Here is a 22870-nt window from a genome sequence, read left to right as displayed (position 1 = left end):
TTCGACAGCCGGAATGATAACCATAAATCTAGATTTTCCGAGAAAATCTCGTAGCCTACTCTCCTTTTCAACTTGGATTCGTCGGTATAAAATACCACACCCTTTAGCTTCACCAAGTTCTCATCCCAATCCTGCCTGGAGGGGATCTGAGAACTTTTTCCCGAAGTTGGGAGAGAGTAAAACGTAGTTGACGGATCTTGGAAGTGGCCACAGTACGTACTCTTATAAATCAATTTTGTTAAAGAAGCAAAGAAATACGTTCGCACACACGCATCGAATCTGCAAGAATCAAAATGATGTGATTGTGTGACTTTAAGGGATGTGATTAAATATTTCAATTCGTTGAAATTCTATCAAAACAAGTTGGTTCGAGCAAACTTTGGTTACCATTTTTTATTCTTTAAAGTGCAAGGGTATTTTATAGAGTAGCTAAAATTTCAAAAAACTGTACTCTATTTGTATTAATAATCAATCAGTCTATTAGTTGTGAAGCGGGCCTCACAAGATCTAAGTATTAAATTACTTACAAGATGTGCCTGCCGAGTTTCATCAATGTAATGTGTTGTAATTATAACAGTAGTTCTTCCTCCTTTGGTAATATTGACTAAATGATCCCAAATACTGCAAAGAAAATTATATATTTATTTTTTAAAAAAAAGTAGTAGACTAAAAATTTTCAGTTGAAACCAGGTGGGTAAGTTGGATGTTTAGAATAAGATTATTATTCAACTTCGAAATATTTTATATTTTAGAGAGGGGTTTCTCTGAAGTTTGAGACACCCGACATAATTTTATTATAATTTATATGATTAATTTTTTTGAAAATTATTCAATTTAAAAATAAAAAAGAATTAAATATAATCTGTTTTAAATTAATAGTTACTTTTGTCGTAATACAGGATCCACTCCAACAGTTGGTTCATCCAAAATAAGTAATTCCGGATCATTAAGTAAGGCTGCTGCAAATGAGACACGTCGTTGTTGACCACCACTTAAATTCTTAATAAACCGACTTGCAGTTGGTAACATTAGAAATTTAACAAGGAAATCTAATTTTTCATCAACTTGTTTTGTAGTCATTCCAGCAATCCATCCAAAATAAATAAACGTTTCCCGTATTGAAAATTCGCCATATAAAGCAATTTCTTGTGGCATATATCCAACACGTGGTCCAGGTACACCACTGCCACGTGATCCTGGTTTACCACCCAACACCCATATTTCACCAGAATTTAAGCGTTTTCTGCCAACAATACAACTTAATAATGTTGTTTTACCACAACCACTAGCACCAAGTAATCCATATCTAGATCACAACAATTACAAATACAATTAGAAAAATCTTAGGACTGACTGAAGACATCAAGATAATAGAAAATTAATATAGATTTTAGGTTGTATAGTTTAAGAGAGTTACTTCATGATAAAGGAAGTGATTATATAGGCAATAAATATGGAGAATTTCAAATAGCGTTCTCAAGTTAATGATTTTACCACTAAGACTAGTGATTTTACTATCAGACAAAATTACTAAAAAAATTGTTTAATGGACAAATCATTTATGCTAATTATTAAAAGTTTTGTGATAAAAAACGAAAAATATTTCGGTAACACTCCTGCCTAGTGTCTTTTAGTGGTTTTATATCGTCTAATTAGTGGGCTTGAGAATTGAAAGTTGGCAACACTGATCCTAAAACTATCGTAAAAGTAATAAGTATACCATTCACTTGTCGGGTCCCGAGCCTAATTTAGTAAAGTGTCCCATATATTGACTGATCGGTCTGATTAGTGTATAAAAAAATATTTTAACAGTAGTGTTAGAAAAAAGAGAAAACTATTCGAGAACCGTTTTCTTTAGATAGAGCGAAAATTTCCAATACAAACGTTCCTCTTAATAACATGAACAACTCGTACTCGAAACACTTTTCCGAAAGAATTCGTGAAATTTTCGATATAAAGGAACCTTTTTCAGACCTTTGATCACATGAACTTTTTGTAATGCTTTAATGTTTATAATAAATTCCTAAAGTCACAGACCCTTTTAATTTGTTATGGCTATAATAGCTCGTTTTGTAGTTATTCAATCAAAAAATAACTGAAACAAAAGTTGCAGAGTTTGATGGGGTCTTCATGTTCTGATTTCAGATTGGAACTAGCCTAGTTCACTGGGTTGCATTAATATTCATAAAGGGTAAGAGATAGACACTTTAAAATAGAACGTTGATCCTCATAAAAAAACTAACAATTTTTATTTAAAATATTATTTCGAAAATCGTTAGCTTTTGAAAAAATATATCGTTATTATATTTAATCCATAGAAAACACGCTAGCTATAGAAAAATGCTTTAGTCAAAAAACTTGCCAAGGGCAATAGAACACATTCGATTGTTTCCATGACTTCGACTTGAAGTTCTAGTTTCAAGGTCATTTGAGTTTGATCTTTAAATGATTTTGAAAATTTATCTGGACCTAAAAGTTATTAACACAGGCAAATAACCTTTATTGTCCTTGTTAATTTTTGTCTAAAAAATTTTTATAAAGCTAGCGTATTTTCTTTCGATTAAATGTAAGTATATGAATGTCATTTTTTGAAGACACATTTCTTCCAAAACCTAACAATTTTCGAAGAAATATTTTTCATAAAAAATGTTACTTTTTTATGAGAATCAACTTTCTAATTTTACGTTATTCTATCTCTTACTTTTTAGGATCTAAAGTGATTATTATAGCAACCTGGAGAACTAGGTCCAATCTAATGTCAGAACATGATGTTCCTCATCAAACTCTGTAACTTTTGTCACAATTATTTTTTGATTGGGTAACTACGAAAAGAGCAATTACCCATACTATATTAATATGGACCACCCTGTTTAGTTTGTACAACTTTATTGGCTATAGTATGCCATCAGTTTTTGAAATAAAACAATGCATCATATACTTTTATGATTTTTAATGTAATTTTAAACACAGAAGATCGTGAAATTGTAGGTGCAGCTCGACTCTTAGACCATCTGATACGTCTCCCCGAGTTGTAAATATTGCGACAAAAAATTATTGAAATCTTAATGCTTTTCACACAATTTGAAGGCTGATCCTATTTATTAGCAAATTTATTCAGGAATAAAAACCCTAAGAAACAGCAAAAAATACACCAAATAGGGGATTTACAATTACTGTTGCCGACCAGAAATGTATCTCACTTTTTTCCCTGCTTGAGTTCTCGAATTCTTAATCTTGATACATCTTATAGATAATTTATCAACATTTTACAAGTCTTCATACAAAAAATAAATAAAACGCTTTCATACAAAAATAAAACGTTCTGTCTCAAGAAGTTTCGGTTTATAAGTGTGCGTGAGACCTTAAAGTTTATCCGCCAATATAATAAATTATTGATAATGGCATCATTTTCCTAATGAAAAACCTCAAGAGTGAGGCTAAACATAATTTATGCACAGTTTGCTTAAGGGCATTTTTTACACAGTGATAAATAAATGATTATTGATTAATTTTTGTTTAACGAGTAATAAAACTTTAAATAAGTAATTAGCATAAGTAATTAAAGTTATTGATAAAATAGGTATAGATATTTACAAAACTCAAAAGTCAATGATTACTTTTATAATAATTAATTAAATGTTTTACGCATAATTTCATATATTTACATACATCGTTCCTTTGGGTACGGTCATATTGAGTCCATCCAAAATGACATTTGGATTATTTTTGGATCCATATCGTTTGTATGCACGCCTTACACATACCGCTTGTTGACGTCTCGTTTGTACTGTACTTTGTTGTGGTTTGAATTGACGACGGCGTGTTTGTAAATCCTGCGACACCGTTGATATTGGCGCAGTCGCCACTTCCGCGGTTATCATATTTTTCTGTAACAAAAAATTATTAGTTTTATTATAATTATTTTTGCCATTTTATAAAATTAAATTATCAATAAATATTATCTTCTTTCAATGTTTAATCGACGAAAAGAACGGGTTATGAATTTGACTGTATATTATGTGTGTGTTTGTGTGTTACGCGATATCTTCCCTAATTATGAAACGATTCTAAGAGGAGCGGGAAAGAATTATAAATTAAGGGGTGTAGGGGCAGCTTTTAAAAATAACCATTTTCCAATGACTTAAGTGTTTCCTGGGTAGTTTTGTTTAAACTTAAAGAATAAATTCCATCCATAGGCAGACGCCCTTAATTCAAAAGTACCTACCTTCAAGGTAAAAATGTAAAAAATAAATCGGTTTCAAAAAATGATTTATACATATAATTTTAATAATTTTTAATAGCTTCAGGTATTTTTATTGTAGCTTCAAGTATTGAGATCGCTGACTCCAGAAATATTTACTTGTTATAGGAACACCAACAACCAAGTAAACACGTTTACTTCAATTCAGTAGTATTTTACAGTAATTATATTTATAAATAATACAGTAAAAATATTTTACAAAGCTATAAATAAATCAGAAAAACTAAATAATTTCCTGGCAAATTTTTATTTTCCTTCAGAGAAGTATTCAATATGATAAAAGTAAAAAACCTGCAGTAATTAATTTTTCGAAAATATGAAATGTTTTAAATTTTACTGATTAATTCTGAAAAACTCTTATACTCTTACTTTATTTAGCTAACTAAATTTTCGTAAAATCTCTTTGAAAAAGTCTTCTAGAAGGAAATATTTCTTCCGAAAGAGTCTCAATCTATTACTATTTTCTGTCATTAAATGATTGATTAATAATTTTTCAGGTTCATTTTCAGACTTTTTCAGAGAAAGTTTTACTGCACATATCCTTTTTCTGAATTTCAAACAAAGTATAGAGTTCCAACAGATTTATTTCCACAAGGGTTCTTAAAGCAGAACGAAAAACAAACGATTTTTATTTGCCGAGTGTAGTTACAAAAATTATATTCTTAAACAGATGGCAGAGATTTTAAAAATTACTCTTATTTTTCAACTGATTTCATCAAGAAAACTTTTGCTGGAATGAAGCAGAATGCTATTGATATTACCTTGTCTAAAGTTGGAATCAAAAGTAGCATTGTTGGCCCAGAAAATTTTTCATATTTGCTATTAAACTGCACTGATACTGTTAATTGCTTGCTCTCATTAATTCGTTTGATATAATAATACTATTTCTATTGTACGAGAATTTTTTACGGGTTTGTACGACATGAATTTGGTTATTAGAGCAGGCGTTAATCCTCATTCATAGTGTAAATTAAATTTTTTTCGATTCCTAAGAGCCATGAGTTGTATGTATCGTTTACCGGTACATTCTCTGATAATAAATTAGCAGTCTTATGCTCAGGAAACAGTGTTCGTGTGAGGGGTGAAGCTAAAATAAATTTGAACTTGAAAACAGCCTAGTAAAAAAAAAAAATCCTAGCTTCCGATTTAATAAAATATTCACTTTAGTTTATTTAAATACTTAATTTTAATCCTCATGCAAACAATTAATTAATTTTAATCTGTTACCTATTTATTAATATTTATACTTATATCTGCGGTACATCCTTGTTCTTATAAAAACTATGTGAACTATATGCAAATGATGTGTTCAAAAGTGTAAAATATCATCGTTTTGTGGAAGAGAAGGTAAACAACTTAATATTTTGTTATTACTAACATAATTTCTTAACATGTTACCTTACATAGAATTTCCTTTAATGCAAATATGACGTGGGTTTTTATTTTTATTTTAATCAAAAATCTTAGTTATGTTTAGATGCTTTAGTAATTCCGGCGAGAGTTGCATACATATTTGGGTGGTCCTACAAAAAGTTTTAATGGAAATCAAACATTTTTATAGGACTATCTATGTGGGCACAAGGAAATACAAAATTGAAGATGCAATAGATGTTACAACACCCTTAAATCCAAAATTTTAATATTCTATCGATAATGATTTTTCAGTTAGACAAAATATAAAAAACTCGATATGGTTATTGCCTTTTTTGAGCTGTACTAGATACATATTATACACATACGTTAAGTAACATGTAGTACCAAGGATTCAATGTACCTTGATTCATTCTCTATTTTTTCGATAGTTGTTGTCTAGGAGATAGCAACAAAAAGGTGATTTTTTAACTAATTTCTTTTTGGCGACACGCACGTTTTGTTTTGTGTGTCACTATCAAAAATCTTCAGTTTGGTCTATAATTTAACCATGAATCGTCTTACAAACGAACAACGCTTGCAAATATAGAATTTTATTATCAAAATGCGTGCTCTGTTAAGAAAGTTCATCGCGCGCTTCTTCCATTTTATGGTCAGTTTTATCGACCCACTGAAGCGGCTATTCAGGCTATTCTGTTATTAAATCACCAGCACGCTTACTTACTGTGCGAACTGAAGAAAATATCGCTGCTGTATCAGCCAGTGTTATATCGCTGCTGATGACCATAAATTATAGTTTCGGCACCGTTCGCGGAGATTGGGTCTCTGTTACCCAGCAACGTGGGAAATTTTGCGGAAGGATTAAGATGTGAAGCCTTACAAAATATAGCTGGTGCAAGAATTGAAGCCGAACGACCTACCACAACGCAGAATTTTTGGTGAATGGGCTCTTGAAAAGTTAGCGGAAAAGTTAGCTAAATCGAATGTTCAAAAGTCTTAAGAAATTTTGTTCAAAATTGGCTACAATAATATAATAATTTGAAAACTTTGACGGTTTATATTGTCTGTATAATATAGAAAGGAAAATATTTAAACCGTCTCTAGAAGTTGATCTAGAGATGATAAAAAAGTACCTTGCGATTTATTTTTTCAAATGTTTGTTTGGAACTTTAGACGATATCTGTCCGAAGCCGAATGATTTGATGAAGGTAGCTTTTTTGGCCCAAGGTGGCCGAAGTTTCGTTTGGACACTGAAATTCTACCATCACTGGAGTTCTTCTGATTCACAACGAGTGATGTTCTAGGAAGTTAAAATGGCAAAATTATGGCAATGACTTCTTTTTAGTATAAACAGCAGGCATTATAAAAAACGTCAAAATACGAAAAACAAACCACGAAAATGGAAAAATTTCATAAATTCGACACTCGAGTCGCAACTAAAACAGTATTCTTTTCAGCATAAAACTTATCTTAATCAGTTTTCTAAATGATAGCGAAAATGTTTAAAATAATTTTTCTAAAAAGTTGGTTTTTATAACTTGCAGGAATAAGTAATTTTGAAATTTACATTCTGTATTTGGATATAAAATATCATGACCTCACCAACAACTTCCCGATTTCATAAATTTTCTTTATTTGTAGATAATACAGTAATTAGTAAATTGAATATTTTGTACTCGATCTATTAGATTGTTAGCTTATATTGAAGCGAAATTTCTATGATTTTTGTGTCTACCATTTGGAGGACTGATAAAAGTTAGTTTGAAAAGACAAAAAAATGTGGACATAACCGTATTCTGAGGATTAAATTATTGGAAATTAAGGAAATTTTTGATTTTTGTGGTTCAATTTTCGTATTTTGATGGTTTTTGTATGCCTATACCATTTATATTAAAACAAAGTCGTTAATCCCACAATACCCAAAAACAAATCGTAAGAACTTTGCAACTGTCGATGGGATTGAAAAATTAAGTTTTGCAAATCTTCGAAAATATCTTCAAAAGATCTGTTAATATTTTCCGTTTATTATAACTGGGACAAAAAAATTTTAAAAATATAAAAATTTAAATACGAAAATTAAATACATAGATTTTTGAAAAGTGCTAATTACGTCCTTTCATTTGATACCTAACACGATATTATTAAATTATAAATTATTTTAAGTTCATGATCTATTGTTCTATAGAGGGCGCCATATTCAATTTAATGTGAAGCCTATAACCAGCGGACGATCAACATGCTTTTAACGATACCTCATTTGTCAAAATATAAACTTATTTAGAAGCTGTGCGAAGTGCGAACAGATGAACATACATGCATATCGGTCAAATACATAACCTCTCGCATAGTCGGGGTAAAAATAAGACTTTAACAACAATAATTATTCATATCGGCGCTTTCTTTATAATTTTTAATAAGATTAAAAAAAAATAAATAAATGGATTTAAATCAGTGGAACGTGGTGGCCAATTTACGGGAACATCGTCACAAAAATCATAAAGAAAGCTCCGATATGAATAATTAGTGTTGTTTAGGTTTTATTTTTATCTAAAAAATATCTGAATCAAACTAAACCGTCGAAACTTAATTTTTATCTCAATCTTGAACGATTTCGAAATTGCAACTTCAAGAACGATGCCACAAGTATATAAATAATAACTTTAATAATTATATGCGTTTACAAACTTAAAAAAATAATCAATTTAATTTAATTAAGATAATTCATTCTAAATAGTACCTAATTACTTCCTTGGACAAAAAATAAGGACAATGGCATTAATTCTTATTAATACAATTAGTTAGATGGATACAGTATAACTAATTAAACCCAAATATTACATACAAACTTTTTTAATAATTTTTCACTTCAGTGATTTGTTTTGAGAAAGAACCGTGATGAAAATATTGTAATTGAACCTTCAGATATATATAACAAAATGAATTCATTTTTAGTGTAAGAATTGAATATATTTACTACACAATTATAATTACAAAAAAAAAAAAAATAAAAATGAAAGTTTTATAAATTAGATTCACAAATACTGAAAACACCTTACTTATAAAGAGGTAAATTTAATTGTTTAAGTATAATTAAATATTTATATTGGCACAGTTTTTATAATTTCAATATTATTTAAGATTTTAAATAATATTTATTACATAATTTTATAGGTATATTAGGTAAATAAACTAAAGAAAAATGAAATTGTTTTAAGGTCATTTTTATATAGCAATGTTACATTATAATAATTTTTATGTATTTTTTTATAGATTTTTTAAATTTCCGTAAGATCTTTATCATTTTACGGTTTTTTATAGACAACAACCTTTATAATTCAATTGTTTTGCCTAATAGTGTTATATTTTTCTACATATGTGAGGTAACTAGATAATACAATAATATAATAGTTAGTTAAAATCCATGCTAATATTATAAATGCGAAAATAACTCTGTCTGTCTGTCTGTATGTTACGAAATCACTACGAAACTACTCCTAATCCTAAGCTACTCAACCGGTTTAAATGAAATTTGATACAGAGATGGTCTAGAGCTGCTGCAAGGGATTCGGCATGGGGTTGAAATACGGGATGAAAAATAAAGTAGTGAATTGTTACCATGGAAACGATAAGTTTCGTAATAGGAATTTTTATTTTAATAGTATTAAGGTATTATCTTATATATTTAAACGAGCAATTCTTGTATATATATATATATATCAACAATCTCGGAAATGGCTCCAACGATTTCCATGAAATTGAGTATACAGGGGTTTTTTGGGGCAAAAAGTCGATCTAGCAAGGTTTCATTTTTAAAAAACGTCGTTTTATTCGTCTTTTCATGAAAAACTGAAACCTGCAATGCAAATTATAACTCTTCCTGACATCTATTGGTGTATATCGTAGTTAACGAAATAAAAGACATTACCGGGACATTCAAATTTGTATTTGTGTGGAGCCATTTTAAACGGTCTTATATTAGTGATAAAATTAGTGTCTTTTTAATTCAAAAATACCGAGCACAGCTCGGTCATCCATATATTTTATTATTATTCAGGTATTGTGAATAGGTGTTTATTAAAGCTATATGCGAGTGCAGCGATTTCCACTACCGAAGGCTCCAAAGGCAGAAAGTCAGGCCGTGAACACAATTATTCTAAAATTTTAAGTTTTCACTTTCGTCGACAGTTCCCTCGACTAACAATCCTTTTTAATCTAATTTTTAACCTTGGAGGAGTGGAAAGGTGGGGCGTGAAGGGCGGATCAAAAATCGAATATTTTCAAATATACCCAAGTCTAATTTCAAATAAAAGAGCATGATGTTTACATTAAAAAAATGTTAGTTACATGAAAGTCAGTTCAACCGTTTAAAAGTTGTGAAGTCTTTTACCGGGGGTTTCATCAAGTTTTATAAAATTAACTAGGTACTTCTCATTGATTTCTATGCAACCATAATGTACCACAGCGAAGCCTGTCAGGGTTCAGCGAGGAATTTTTTAAAAAATATTATAAATAATTTTAAATACAATTTTCAAATCGAAATAAAAATAAAAATGTTCAGATTCAGGGAAGCCAACCACGAAAATTTTGTGGGGTTTTAGGTACTTTTTGAAAGGATTTTAGGCTTGACGACTATTTTAAGAATATAATCGACGTAATATCAAAATACAGGATCCAGCTATAAATCCATTCTCACTTATATCAAATATTTTAACAATTCATAATTTGAATCGATATTTTTTTGCATCAAAATTTGCATAATTATTACGAAAATAATAAATGTAAATGATATTAAGGATAGTGCTTTATAACATATTATGTGAAATTAGAAAATCGTTAAATTTCCAGAGTTGTATTTGAATGAAAAGTATTTAAGAAAATATTACAAAAATATAATTCATGTCAAGCGCCCTACCAATTAGGCTATTCGACTTCTAGACACGAATGCAATTTTTTGAACTCAATTGATTTTTAATTAAAAAATTCATTGAGTTGAAAAAATTGCATTCGTTTCTAGAACTCGAATAGACTAATTAGTAGAACGCTTGACATGAATCCAAGAAGTCTGGGTTCGAGTCCTGGTTCGAGTGTATTTTTTTCAATTCTCTTTAATTAAATTTATTAGCAAGTTTGAAACATTTATAATAAAAATAATTAACACAAAACATTTATTTTTCATACATTACGTTACAATTACTTTTGATGACGTAAGTAAAAACAATAATCTTCAGTTCGTTTTTTCCTCAAAGTAACCACCTTCGCGTTCCATACATGTAATTATTATTTTACAAAATTGTTTAAATGGATTTCTACATATCTCGGGAGTGATTTCTTGTTCTCTTATTATCTGGTCAAAATAATTTTATATAATTTTCGTAAACCATATAATAAAAAAGTTTTCCATATTTAGCTAATTAAGATGTGGACTAGTAAGTAAGTGACATGTAAGTGACTTTGTTTATTACGTACGAAGTTAGACGCCCTAAGCTTACTGAAAAGTCAATAATATCTTTGTGAGCAATTACGCTTTTAAGTGGATGCCAATGAATCGATTTTTTTTAGCTAAGGATCGACCTTCGAAGCGTAATTGTTCACCAGGAAATTAATTATTGAATAGGTCTCTGTGTCACAAAATCTGCACAATTTGATTATCCATATTTATTAAATCAGTAAAAGTTCTAATGTTTTATTGATAGGTAGGTATATCACATGTATATCACCAAATAGTTATGACATGTACTGTCACTGTCAAAAAAAATGCCACAGTTAAAACATTCTAAGCGTACTCATCATATGTGATGTTATAATAGTAACACTTAGAATGTTTTAAAACGAGCATTTTTTTTTTTGACATTGAGATATATATCACCAAATATATTTTAGAGAAAAAAGTATGGCCCCTTTTTTATATTTGCTCAGTGCAGATTTTGTGACGCAGAAAATACTTTAACATTAGTTTTTACTTTTTTGTGCATTTTTTTGGAATTGGTTCAATTTTTTGTAAAACATTTTTATGAATTATCTGCTGAATAAATAATATATTTCTGAATAGGAATCCGGTTCTGGCCAAAAAGTACATTAAACAGTATAGCTATATCTACATATGCCTACATGATTTATTTATGAAGGTTATCTCGAAGGTTTCCGTAAGATTGTTATGGATTTTTACAATCATGCAAATAATAAAATCATTTAAATTTGCTTAAAAATTATACTTTATTATTTTATTGAGAAGAATCATTTGTAAAATACCACAATCGGAGTATAATTTTTTTTTTTCTTTTAAATAATAAAAAAACCAACCAGTCAGTCGGCGGATGTTGTAACTTTTAAAATAAAATTACTACAAATTACATTAATTTGTATACTTGAATGAATCAGAATAGTATTGACGCATAAACATATCTTATATACCTTGACCAATTTCATCAGAAAGTTGCCACTCGTTGAAAAATTAATGAACGATATAATATAATCAAGGAGTCGGATGAAATTAGGTTATAACGTCTTTATTGCTTCGATTGGTATTTTTAGATTTTTATTGTGTTACTTATTTACCATATTTCATTACGATACGACAAAAATTTAGGGATATACAAATATGACCCCGCACATACGTCTTTCTTCCCTATCTATCTTATAAATATTTTATAAGAATGAACTGACTGGTCGAACAACGCACAGTTGAAACCTCTGGGTCTATACTTGGGTAATAATGGAAGAGCCACACTAAAAAAAATTCGTTGAATTAACTAAAGCTGATCATTTGAGGTTTGGTTATAGCAGTTGTGTACACACACACGCATTTGTATTTATAAATCTAAGCATACAGTATTCACGTGAATTTGTTTACATCGCTGACCTCTTTGAAATAATCCAAGTATAGATGCACGGAATTCTCATGGAGAAAATAACAAGCGAGCCAATATTGGCTTAAATTAGGATGGTGAACCATGAGTTGGTTTATTAAACTAGACCAAGGCTTCGCTGCTACTACAAAGGCTGTTGCACAAAGGCTGGCAATTCAAGTGTTGGTTTTTTATCCTACGGGCTTTGGCTAGGATGCGAAAATCAACGCTTGATATATTCCTTTGGTAAAGGCATGAGCAAGGTCTGATTTCACCGTCAAGCTCCATTGTTCATACTTGGGTGTTTTAATTATTATTTAACTAACCTTTAACTAAACAGAGGACATACATGGTAATTATACTCCATTGATACTTTAAACTTGACCAACAAAATGTCTTTATAAAAAAAATGTATCATTAAAATGTCTAGTGGAAATTTTAAAATACCGCGTGTTAATTATTTTAGAGGGTATTCATTATGATTTACCATCTCTTTATGATTTAAAAAAAATATGTATTTTGTAATAATATAAATTTTGAAAAAATTTGTTACAAAATCAATTAGGTTCAAGACATTGCTAACTAGCATATATATTTGGCCGTTTTTCCTGATTTTCGAGAAATTTCTGAAGATATCACAATTATTGATTCTACAAAATTTCCAACAATTTTTGTTAGAAATGTTTTTTCATAAAGTTGATGGTTTCCAATATATTGGCCAAAAAAGTATAAATAGTGCTAATTATTGCAACCTCGATAGAGATAGATAATAGATGCCGAAACCTTCCTTTTTTTAGTTTTTTTTTGCCTTTGAATACGTACATACAAAGACATTATTTTGAGCGGTCCATGTATTTTATAACCGTGTAATATATATATTTTATAACAGTGTTTAACTTGTTTTCTTTTTTCAAATTGATCTGAACTTGCCATTTCCTTCATAATACTTTCCAACACAAGAGTAAGTTTAAAAGTTACTTTAAAATAAGCCCTGGTACAGAAGCGGATTAAGAAGTTTTGCGCCCGTAGGCCGTTTCAAAAATTAGCGCAACAACCCTCTCCCCTGTTCATAGTAAAACTTCAATTAATTAAGAGCTTTCTTTTAGTTTCTTCGGTTCAAGTTCTTTATTTGTTAGAGCCTGTAAAATCTCGTTGGTGTTTCTGGACAGTCCTCCGGTTCGAGTTGTCGTTGTTAAATAAGAACTTAGATGGATACATTTATAAAAAAAACATTTTTCTAAATCACCAGGATACAAACATACATTTTACTAACATACTAACATACTTGCTCTATTTTGAATTTATTCATTGTTCAAATTGAATTAAAAGCGGGAATTTACTGTAAAGAATGCTGTACAACTCTCGCCTCTTTTGAAGTTCAACCACAAGTCTGTCTTTCACTTTGAATGGTTTCCGACCAGATAATGAAGAAGAAAAATCTTCGGCAGGTTCATCTGCTGTGAGCTTTCTCTTCCGTATCCTCTTTTTGTTCTTTCCCACATTATTTTTATTCTCTTTCTGCAGAAACCTATGGGACGTTGCGGACCATGTTTTTCCATTTTTCGGTCTTTCCATCTCGGTCTTGGACGGCTCGAACAACCTCCACAAAAGTCAGATTGGTCCATTTTAAAATGTTGTCCAGCCAAGAAAGTCTTTTTCTACCTCTTGATCGTTTTGAATGCAGTTTACTAAGCAAGATAAGTTGTATTGCATTTTTTTCGGAACGCAGTATATGTCCAAAACATGATAATTGTCTTTTTTTTTATAATATTAATTAACGACCTTTAATCATTGACTAGTTTCAGGATTTTTTCATTCAGTGTAGAAGCCTCAAAATGTAGAGATATCAAATAAGTTTTAGATTTTAATTTTCGAGGAGAAAACAATAAGTTGCTTTCAGGATTTCTATACATAATAATATTTATTTGTACCTATATAATAATAATCAGTGAAGGTTTATTTGTATTCCACAAATGACAAGTATGGCCATAATGGCATCTATTGGTAATTTTCATTCGATTTAGTATGTACGTAGTATCGTAGTTGAATTTTTTTTTTGAATTGTTAATTCAGGTATTTCCATACCGTAAAATGAAAATGATTACAAAAATTTAATATTTTATTAATTAATTAATCACTCTTTTATACGTCTTGTGTGAAAATATCGATTCTCGAGAAATTTTATTAGAAATTAATTTTCAAAATCAATGTTTTTACCAAAAAAAGCATATTTCTCATAAATCGTACAGACAATCGATATGAATTTTTCACAAAATACGTATAGAAGGATGATTAATTGATAAATAAAATTTTAAATATTTGATATAATTTTCATTTCACTCTTTCTCAAGAAAAAATAAACACCTGTTTTACAACTCTGTTATAACTATAACATTATATGTAAATCACATGTAATTTTATAGTAAAAGTACTTACAATGGTTTAAGTTTTAAATTATTAAATCATGAGTCTGAAATTTAATTACTTATATTTTGCTTAAATGATCCAATTAATGATGTGAATATAGGCCTGATAAATATGTTTAATTGATATACTGTAAAATTGGTTGCATTAAAGTTAAACAACACCATTTGTGTGCCCCTTTCATTTTTCTTATTTTTTTACAAGAATATTTTTATAAACACAAAAACTCCTGAAGGTTAAAATGTTTAAATTAACTTATATGCATAAAAGTCAATGTTAAATTGAATTTTAATAATAATTTATGGATATTTGAAGTTATTAACATACACATTTCAAATTGAAGTTAAACAAGCTCCAATGGTATTCAAATGAGTCTGTCCACTACAATTTATTTTTATACCGTGCATTACATTACAAGTATAATAAATTTAATTTTAAGTTTGTAACGTTTAGAAGTAACGTATGAAATTTACTTCTGTAACGTAAAAACACGTTAGCTCTTGCCAGTGCTGCAATAGTTAAAGTAATAGAAGATGTACGGAAATTTAAAATGTAAAATTTGTTTAATTTTTAATAAGCGCATGGTTATTAATATGTAAGAAAAACCACCGTATAGGTACTGCTGCTGTAAGCCTTTCATAAGAATGGTATTTAGTGCAATTGAATTCATTCATGCTATTCATACATATAGGTTCGAAACCGCGCAATTTGTATAGGAAAATTATAAGGAGTCTAAACATAGATAGTCTAAAATTCTAGATAAAACTCTTATATGTTTGTGCCTCTTGTACGAATTTCCCTTACTTTTCTTAGATTGGCACAAAACTTAATAAAATACTCCATGGCATGAGAGACCAGAAACTTTTGTGAAAATTTATTTACTTCGAATTTAAAATATTATGATTTCAATAAATAATTGTTTTTTAAGAATTATGTAAGTGATTTTGGGTTAAGAAAATTAATAAGGATTTCTTAGAGTATACACATACATACAGAGTGTCTCAAAAAAATGTATACACTGGTGAAGTTTCAACGAGATGTACAAACGGGATTCACAATTACTTATTTTCGAGGTTCGTTAAGAAAAGTTAGAAAAGACAAAGCAGTACAAAGTACTCTGATGATTTATTTCGGAAGTCCACGGTTATCTACCCGCTTCACAAAAGAAAGAGGAGTTGTATTATGTAATTTCCTAGAAAATACCTTTTTTTTCTGTGGGGGCATTTCAAGCATAATGTTTATAGAATAAGGAAAGCTGCATTCAGTAAGATAAAAGCAGCCATTGAAAATGAATGTGCCCAAATACCCATTAAAACCATTAGGAAAATTTTGAATTTCATTGTTCAGCGTTATCACTTGGGCTTGGAGCACAATGGCTACCAATCGCAATACTTTCGATAAATTACTGTTTTCTACACTTGTTCACATTGAATTTAAAAAATTTTTTCGCATCGTAATAATTATAAATTTTACAGACATAAAAAGAGTGTATATATTTTTTTGGGACATCCCGTATATCGAAAGACTCTAAACATAATTTCTTCCCACATAGACTCATAATCATTTCAAACCACTTAGCTTTCACACATAAAAAAAGTTTCTCGTATTCCGGAAAAAATTTGTTTTGGTTGTGTGTGTACTTTTGTAAGAAAACTACTCTCTTTCCGTACTGATTTCCGTGTAATAAAAGTTTACAACTCGCCAAATTGATTTGTTGCAATCGAATGACCATTTTTTTCCGCACTGTTTTCTTCGTTACAAATAGTTAACTGTCCATTGCATGCGCATTAACTTTACACATTACTATTTGCATGCGACAAGTTAATTGATCACCCTCAATGAGTAATCATCGTACAGAAAGAGGGAACTAACTGTTAATTATCTATTATGCACTCGAGTAGTAAAACTTCTCTCTCGTATGCAATTGACAAAAATTACACTTGTTGCACAATATAGTAAATTAATGAATAAAATCACAACAAAAATTTGGTGAATATGCTCATTATCAGTAAAAATTTTTCCATCTGTCAATGATTGGACATACACAGCTAATACTATGGTATTATTTGTATATAATATTATCGCGTTTGAACAACAAAAATTTTTCCTATGAATGCTTGAGAAAATTTCCTGTTTTAAATTTATTGTGCATATGTTTCACACATAAAAATTTTGCTGATTCAACTTATAAATAATTGAATGTAGTTCTCATTGACATCCAATTTAGGTGTCAAGAAATATGCCAAACATACTCTAATTGATGTTTGAGTCGATATTTGACGCTATCACCAAACAGTTAGGTCTATTGGTTTTGGAATTGATCTTGCAGATTTAATATTGGTGTTGATCTTGCTTCTATACACCTAGATCTCAATCTTGTTATTTGTATGTTTAGTTTTTTGGTCTTAAAAGTGCCTTGACTGTGATTTAAACATAAATAAAGACATAATTACACGCGTTTTATTATTAATCAAGTTATATAAAAATCACAATACTAATTCCACAAGATTAAACATGAAAACCCCCTTTAGGCACCGAAAATGGGTAATACATTTACGTTTGTAAGGCATACGCAAAGTTTTAATGATATTTTTTTGTCAATATGTAATTATAATTTCAAGGTATTACGATCCAATAGTTTTAAAATGCAAGCAAAATACTGATTCAAAAAAATCTGCGGAATTTAATCTTATTAGAAAGCAAAAATTAAATTCGCCAAGTTTGCTTTTGAAGTAGTTTAAATTTTTTAGCCTACTAGTTTCCATGGTTATTCTTGGAAAATATTGCAAAGAAATTTGCAAAGTTTTTCCCCGAAAATATGACAGATAGTTGGTTTCAAAGCAGACATGACAATTCAATCCTTTTACAATAATAAATTTTGTAAAATTTTTTCGGATGAATTATTATAAGAACAAGTTGAATAAAAATTATATTATAATATAAAATATTTTACGTACAAACAAATTTAAAAAAGAAATATTATTATTGTTCGTTTATTGTTATTTGTTTTGAAAATGTCATATTTAATAATTATATTGGTAAAAATTATTATTATTTACATTGTCAATTTATATTTATACAAATAATTGTGTGTAATTAGGTGTCATATAATAAAAATTTATGTCAATTTTGCGATCTTTTTAATGATAAATAACTCATTTTGTATAATGTATTGTCAACATTATTATATCTTTAATTAGTTAATTATTATTATTTTCTTCTTCTAAGTATAATTACATTGTTTAGAAGACCTTCATTGCGCTTCATAATATTTCTATTTATTAACCAAATTAAATATATTTTTATACAGTACTCCTCGTGTCATATACTTTAATCGTTAGCAAGGATTCTATACCCATGAAGGGTATCGTTGAATTACTACTTAAATTTAATCATTTGAGGATCAATTGTAGTAGTTGTGTACACTCACATAGTGCGGTCAAAAAGCAATACTAGTCAAATAATAGTTAATGATATATATATCTCGATTTAACATGCTTCGACTGCTCGATGGCTCGAAAAGTATAATATCCAGTCTTCAATTTTGAGGAGTGTTTTCCGATCGGATAAATTGCCTTTTTGCAGCTTTCTAAAAAGGGGAAAACTGGCGGTCGAATCTAAAATCATCATAAATCGGGTCATCTGATTTTTTAAACAAATAAATAATATTTACCGTATTGTTTCGGAAAAAAAATCATATAATTGGGGTCAAAATTAACAAAAAATGTTCTTAGACATTTTTCTCTAGTGCTTCTAGTTTTCGATAAAAAAATTCGTGAAATTTGAATAATTTTTACGATTTTCATCCCTCAAAAAGTGTATGAAATAATCAGATTTTTTGTTTGTAGTGTAAAGCATACTCAACAACATCCCGTACAAATTTTTGGCCTAATTGCATTTTAAGTGCTTGATTGTTAATCAAAAACAATTTTTCCGATTATCCAGGGAGCATTATGGAAAATGAAATTTTTCGAACATTTCTATAATTTGAGTTAATTGATGAAAATTTCATCTTTCTAGCATGTATGAACAGAAAATCGTTGTTTTTGGAGGGTTTTTCGCATGCTGGCTCAACAATTAAAAATCAAGCACATAAAATGCAACTGGGCCAAAAATTTGTGCGGGATGTTGTTAGGTAAGCTTTACAGTACAAATACAAATTGTATTCATATTAAAAATCTGATTTTTTCATACGCTTTTTGAGGGATGGAAATTAAATTTTACGCTTTTTTTATTCGAAAACTAGATTATATGATTTAATTTTTTCCGGGGCGATCCAGTCAATATTATTTATAAAAAAAGAAAAATTAGTTTAAACAATATCCTACCGGGTTACCCTCCGGCAACTGCACTTTTATATTCAGCAGCATTTTTTAAACAGGATCCTGCAAATATTTAAGAAATTATTCACGCTCCATGACATATTTTACCGGCTCGATAAAAATCCAGATAATCGTGAGCGTTGCAAATTAAGCGTGCTTGCAAATTAAAATTGTATCAATTTAGTCTAGTTTTATACACTACGGTAAAAATACTCCAGGTGTTTTAAACCTTAACCCGAAAAAATTATAATGATCGTTAGTTATTTACGTCTTTTATTTACTTTTACGTCTTTGAACTTATCTGACCGGTAATAAAAAATTGCGTAAGTACAATTAGAAAAATTCCCAACCGTGAATGTACTTCATACGACATGCCTTCCATTTGATACTATATGATTTAATAATGACATTTCCTTAGAAAAAAACCCGGAGTTTCATAAATCTAATAAAAAAACATTATTTGAATAAAAACATTACAATTAATATTCATAATAGTCGCCCGATTTTTACATAAAATTAACATAATTTAAAATTATTAGTTTATTAAGCTGAATTATAATCAAATAAATTATGAAAATACTGATAAAATTTAAAAAAGTTTTCCTCTTGGAAAGATGTTACAGTATTTAATCATTAAAACCGATATCAATTTTCTCAAGAATAAAGTCCAACGTCTTTGAATACAGCCAAATATAAAAAGTAGAAAAGATCCTGTCAAAACTAACTAAGTATATAAATTTTATTACACTATACAATTATTAACTTCTTTTTTTTTTTTAACTTTTTTAAGGATGTATGAGCATGACAACAATGTTTGATTTAAATGCTCAAAATTTGTTTGTAGGTAGTCTTTTACTCAAAGAATATGTGGTTAAAATTTCAGCTTAGGTATCCGTGCAAATTTTTAAGAAAAAAGTCATTAAAAGTCGATATAAAATACATTGGCTCTTATGGAGGAATCTCAAAAAACGACATATTTTGGAAGTTTTTAATAATTTTCATTTGGAATGAATGAAAACAAATTAAAAAAAAACTTTTTAATAGAAAGTAAACATATAAGCAATGAATTAGAAAAGAAAAAAACTAAGTGTCACCGTCCATATAAGGGATGTAAGATTGGAGGATGTAAGGGTTGAAATTATTTTTATCTTATTTTCAACTTTGATGATGAATTTTGTTATAACTTCATGAATGTAGACGAAAAATAAGAATAAAATTTTTCGATATGTGTCTTGGTTTTCGAAATATCGAAAGCTAAATAATTAAACAAAATTTTCAATTTTCGATATTTTGAAAATTAAGCCAGATATCGAAAAATTGTATTCTTACTTTTCGTCTTATATCGTCAAGTAATAATATAAATTTATCATCAAAATTGAAAATATCTATTTTTAAATTTGTGCCCCCACTACCATGCTCATACATCCTTAATTGTACAAATTTTTTCAATCAATTACTGATATAGGTATAAGACACAGAGTAATAAGTAGACAGTCTTTTTTATAAGCTTTTATTTAACTTGCAATGTATGTACGTATGTATGTATTTAGTTAAGCATGTACATATGTATGTCAGGCTAGTTATACGACCTGGTACTTCGGATTCATAGTTTACTACCGACTAAAACCCTCCTCTTTCCTCTTAGCTTTACCTTCCCTTGGTACAACCGCTTGGTATTACTTCGAGAGAAGGCTTACGCAGTGACTTCTTACTCCAGTTAAGTTAGCTAAAAGTTTTCTAATATTCTGCTTTTTAGAAGCATTTCAGAAATTAGATATCAGGTTTTTGGGATCAATTAACAAGAATATCGCCTCGGAATTGGTCTCAGAGGTACCTGGTGCAACGGTATCCTAATCGTCTCCTGGAGCTTTCGAGAAATTCGACATATAATCAGTCCAAGCTCGTAACAAGGGTTTTTTTGCAATATTCGTGTTCAGCGACCCTAAAAACCCGCGTGTAACTAGTGTGGACTGATTATATGACGAATTTCTCGAAAACTCCAGGAGGCGGCGGGAATACCGTTGCACTAGGTACCTCTGAGACCAATTCTATCTCGATATTCGTGTTCAACGATCCCAATTTTTCGAAAACCCCTGAAGGCCACAATTGTGTGACGATATTTTAAATCATTTTCATCACTATTAACCGAATTGTGAATTTAATATTTACGGTCAATTTAAAATGCAATTCTAAAATGCATATTAATTATGCTAATTGCACATTTTCAATTTCTTATAAAAATTGGGTCACAAAATTTCCTGACGCTCTAACGAATCGAATGCTTAATTAAATTAAAAAAGAAGTTCATGAAGGGTCAGGAAGGGTCAGGAAGGGATAACTAAGATCCTACAACAGAGAAAGCTCGTGTTGTAGGATCATCATTCAAATCCGACTTACAGCTAAAATTTTTCGAACTTTGAAGATTTTTTGTACTTTGTTTCTTCGTCCAATGGCAAGTTTGACGTTTTTTGTAACTAGTGGACTAGTAATAATAAGATTAAGAATTTTATCCATATCCATATGGATGAGAATAGAGGTGATAACCTTTGATATTCTGGAGAAATACTCTATAGAGCCATGTGATGATGTATGAAGTGTGAATATTTCTTCACTTCAATTCTATTAAAAAGAACAAATTTAAATGTCTTAATACCTACACAACATAATGTGTTTGTATAAATAATTTAGCTGACTAGTAGAAATAAAAAGTTGCATAAAATAAACAAATAGTAAAATATATATCAAATAAAAAAAAAAAAAGTGAAAATGTTTTGTAAACAATTACAACAAATAAACTTATAAATAAATTTATTCAAAATAAATTATTTTTTTATAAATATTTGAATTTCAAGGTAAGTCAATAAATAAGCACATAATATTATCTATTATATTAATTCTGTATTCTTGTCTGAATATAAAGTTTAATTCCTATACATTAATCATAAAAATCGACATTGCAACCGGAAATTATGTTATGATATTTTCAAATTTAATCAAATCACGAGCTTTCTGTGTTATAGGATCTTAGTTATCCTTTCCTGACCCTTCATGAACTTCTTAATTTAAAATTGTTTTAGTGCTTAAAGAGGAATAGTTTTTGGGGACAAAAAAACAAACATTTTTAGCCCCAATTACGTAGGTAGTAATTACCAGAACGCTCTGCTTTTTGGGATACGAGATATTTAAAAAAATATGATAATGGTAGGTATAAATTTTTAGTCAAAATCTATAAACATTTGGTCAAAGAAAGTTTTGTAACAAAAATCTTCCAACTTTTTGATCATATATTAGCACAGACAATAGAGATTATCAGCTCAAAAATTACGTAAAGAAGGCGTAAATTTGCTTATAGATAGTTGATAAGATCTTAAATAAATGACCCTGTATCCTGGAATACCTATATCATAGAGTGTCAGGAAAGTTTAGAAAATGAAAAATTAACATCGAGTAATCAGTTTCTTTGCAAATTATGTCAAAAAGTATGTTTTGACTATGAAAAAGTTGTAGTTGACATAATTCTACATTTTCGTTTTTTCTTTCGACTTTCCGGCATAGAAATTGGTTGAGATAGAGAAATTTTTTAGACAAAAAATTATTTTAATATCGATTAATAAGCTGTGATGTGCAAAACCCCAAATTTTAACGTG

The 22870-nt window shown here is 29.2% G+C and overlaps 1 protein-coding gene across 1 annotated transcript in view; it reads right to left on the bottom strand.

The window, feature by feature from the left end:
- Positions 1-22870, bottom strand: part of LOC123290816 (ABC transporter G family member 23) — a 50606-nt gene that overhangs the window by 6186 nt on the left and 21550 nt on the right. Inside the window, exons 2-4 of the mRNA XM_044871148.1 lie at positions 3670-3887; positions 884-1306; positions 528-621 (exon numbers count right to left, since the gene is read on the bottom strand). Of these exons, the coding sequence (XP_044727083.1) occupies positions 528-621; positions 884-1306; positions 3670-3881 (729 nt within the window). The 5' untranslated portion in view covers positions 3882-3887. The remainder of the gene's footprint in view (positions 1-527; positions 622-883; positions 1307-3669; positions 3888-22870) is intronic.

This window comes from Chrysoperla carnea, chromosome 1, assembly GCF_905475395.1.
Source record: "Chrysoperla carnea chromosome 1, inChrCarn1.1, whole genome shotgun sequence".
NCBI lineage: Eukaryota > Metazoa > Arthropoda > Insecta > Neuroptera > Chrysopidae > Chrysoperla > Chrysoperla carnea.
This window is presented reverse-complemented; position numbering and strand designations above follow the sequence as displayed.